Source organism: Sphaeroforma arctica (genome assembly GCF_001186125.1).
Source record: "Sphaeroforma arctica JP610 unplaced genomic scaffold supercont1.312, whole genome shotgun sequence".
Classification (NCBI taxonomy): Eukaryota; class Ichthyosporea; order Ichthyophonida; genus Sphaeroforma; species Sphaeroforma arctica.
This window is the reverse complement of record NW_014040246.1, coordinates 50,415-53,756: the sequence shown is the minus strand read 5'-3', so window position 1 is coordinate 53,756 and position 3,342 is coordinate 50,415. Positions and strand designations below refer to the sequence as shown.

Sequence of the window (3,342 nt, the reverse complement as noted above, 5' to 3'; positions counted from 1 at the left end):
AGCCGACTCCCGTCAACCTAGCGCTTTTAGCCGTCGACCAATTCAACTCTGACGGGACGCTGAAGAAAGTTCGAGTGTGTTTGGATATGAGCCCAATTAATGCTTTGATACCGACACACAATTTTCACTTACCAAGGATAAACGAACTACTCAGGCGCATGGAGGGAGCTAAGATATTCTCCACTATCGACCTGAAGCAGGGCTACCACCAGATGAAGATCTACAAACCACACCGGAAATATTTCACTTTTACCTGGGAGGGTGAACAATATTCGTTCAAAGGTGCCCCCCTTGGGTTACACATGTAACCTGCGTTCTTTCAACAAATTATGCAAGACTTGTTAAGGGACATGGACAATGTACAAGTATACATCGGTGACATTGTGGTATTCACCAAAACCAAAGAGGAGCACGACAGGGTTGTGCGAGAGGTTCTAGACAGACTCAACGAGCACAACTTTAAGATCAACAATAAGAAATGTCACTTCGGTGTTAACGAGATTCAGCTGTTGGGTTACCGAGTATCCGGGAATGAAATCATGATCGATCCCGGGAAGGTCGGACACTTGCTAGACTGGAGAACTCCTACCGCGGGTAAGGATGTCAACAGCATATGCGGATTCGGCAACTTTTTGTCTGACGGAGTACCACACCTGACAAGTTATTTAAAGCCCTTTGGATATTTGAGATGTCATAAAGGAAAACTAGGCGCACTGTGGACCAAAGACTGTGACGACGCATTTAAGCAGCTCAAAACAGTGGTTCAACAGGCACCAATAGTCCAGCCACCAAAGGATGGTATTCCATTCATGGTAGCAACAAACGCATCCGACATGGCACTCGGCGGCGTTCTGTATCAAATGATTGATGGGGAATCGAGATATGCACAGTTCTTTAGCAGAGCTATGAATTCGTCTCAGATCAATTACCCTATCGTGCAACAAGAACTTTTGCCTATTGTTACTGCACTCACTCATTTTAAGGACTATCTATATGGCACACATTTTAACGTACTATGTGATCAGAAGTCATTGCAACACCTAAAGGACATGAAACCTAACTCACAGTTAGTCAATCGGTGGCATGACACGATCGCAAAATTTTCTTTCGGCATAACGCATATACCGGGTATTCACAATCACTTTCCCGACATGTTGTCTCGCTTCGTACCAGACTTTAACAAAATGGTTAGGGAGTTACTAGCTACGGATTGGATGGCCAATCCTAGGTGGTTTAAGATCGCTGACAACATATATGGACCACATACCATAGATATGTTTGCCGCTCATCATAATGCACAACTGCCGAGGTACCGGAGACGGATTCCAGATAGACTCGTCTAACGAGGATGCCTGGGCAAATCCTCCATGACTTTTAATACCACAGTTGCTAAATTATATACATATTCAAGATGCTACCATCACGTTGTGCTGTCCCCTAAGAAACTCAGATAGATGGCTACCGCAGTTGATCTCAATGATACAATGTGAGCTGATCTATGTGGATAGAAAGGTAGATAGATACCTTTCTCTACCAGGGTACCCGTGCAGTCCAAAAGACGCCTTGGCGACAAACTATAATATGTCAAATAGGTCCAGTTGGAACAACCAAGTGGACACCATCCGAGACTTTCAAACAGAAGGTTGAGGAATCCCAGATTCCACTCTTGAATCCTAAGTCTCAATCAGAGATTGGGACAACACAAGCATCTGCAGTATGTGTTACCGAGATACAGCCAAATTAAAAGTAATCAAAGAGAAGCGCAACACTAGCAAAAGCCTTCTACAACAAGATACGGTCTGACAGGGAAACCGCACACTATTTCCAGGGCTGTTATGGTGAAATACAGATCCCTTTCAACAAGGAGTCTCAAGATGATCATGTGTTACCATGGTTAGAGAAGATGCGTCGGACCAGAGATGTGGTGTATCCTTGCTTAAGGGAGATGAAGGACATCGCTCTCAAGAAGAGACAAAAGCGATGGAATGATACCAAGAAAATAGTCGAGTTGAGGTAGGCGATATAGTCAACATTATGGCTCGCATCTCCGATACAACTGTGCTCACGGCTAAATATATTGGACCATTTATGATCTCTGTGGCCGATAAGAAGAGCGGAACGTATGAAGTTAACAACGTTGACGGCTCTAGTGCCTTAAATATCAGGTCACATCGAATCCCTACGACAGAGATCATCCTTCGTCGCACACGTGAAGCTACTACACCTCTTATGTCTTACGAGTTTAAGAAGATTCTAGGGAAGGTCGCTTAATTGATGATAAGATTGCTTCTGCATCAGCCTTATTTTTGTGTAAGCGTTTGCGAAACTTCTTATTAAAAGCCTTTAATACATCCGGATAATCAAATGCTAATGGTGGAAGATCATACTGTGCTCCATCGGCGAACTCCGTAGTGTAATATGTCATATCCTCATGTTTGTACTTCCCTAGAATCCGAGTAACTTATAAAGTCGAAGTATACTTTTTCTAAGAGAATATAACATAAGCATTGAGGCCGTAATATGATCGAAACCCGTTTTATTTCTTTTTGCTTGTACAATTCATGTGGGCTTTTTGAGTCTATGTGCTAATACCACATATAAGCCAACATTGAAATTTTCAAGCTGAGGGGGGGGGGGTGCTATGTAAAAATAGCGGGTTCTTGGCTTACCCCCATCCTCGCTTCTCGACCGGATTATGACGGATAACCTGGTCCTTCTCGGTATTTCGTACTCTGCACTAACCCATTCCGCGGCACTACACGGCGCAGACCCGATCCGTACTACAGAGGTGGGTACTCTACTTATTAGGTCAGCAAGCAAATATATGGAACATTCGATAGTAACAGTATTTTGTCAACACCGGCCCGAATTGACTCAGCACATATCTTCCATTGTCGACTCACTTGGCCCAAGCTTCAAACGGGAATTTACTGACCACTTCTTCCCATCAATCTTTCCTGAACCACTACAGCGACTACGAGAGCCATACCATATGTTCATACATTGTATCATACATACTTGCCATTTTTGAAATAAATATTATTATCCCTAATAGTAGTTGCACAAATAACGTATATTATAAACTTATAAACGTATTAATGGTTATACTTATAATACTGGAATACGTTTAACGAGGGTTTTGAATTTACTGACCACTTCTTCCCATCAATCTTTCCTGAACCACTACAGCGACTATGAGAGCCATACCATATGTTCAGACATTGTATCATATATCCTTGCCATTTTTGAAATAATTTTTTTATTCCTATTCAGGGTACGTTTATAATTTACGTACTGCTTAAGAGTTGTTTATAACATAGAGGCTAATGTGGAGGCCCGGCT

The 3,342-nt window shown here is 42.6% G+C and overlaps 1 protein-coding gene across 1 annotated transcript in view; it reads left to right on the top strand.

The window, feature by feature from the left end:
* Window positions 1-2,695: 2,695 nt before the first annotated feature.
* Window positions 2,696-3,342, top strand: part of SARC_05088 (hypothetical protein) — a gene marked incomplete at both ends in the record, with an annotated part of 22,767 nt that continues 22,120 nt past the window's right edge. The window contains one exon of the mRNA XM_014301059.1: window positions 2,696-2,788. Within this exon, the coding sequence (XP_014156534.1) occupies window positions 2,696-2,788 (93 nt within the window). The remainder of the gene's footprint in view (window positions 2,789-3,342) is intronic.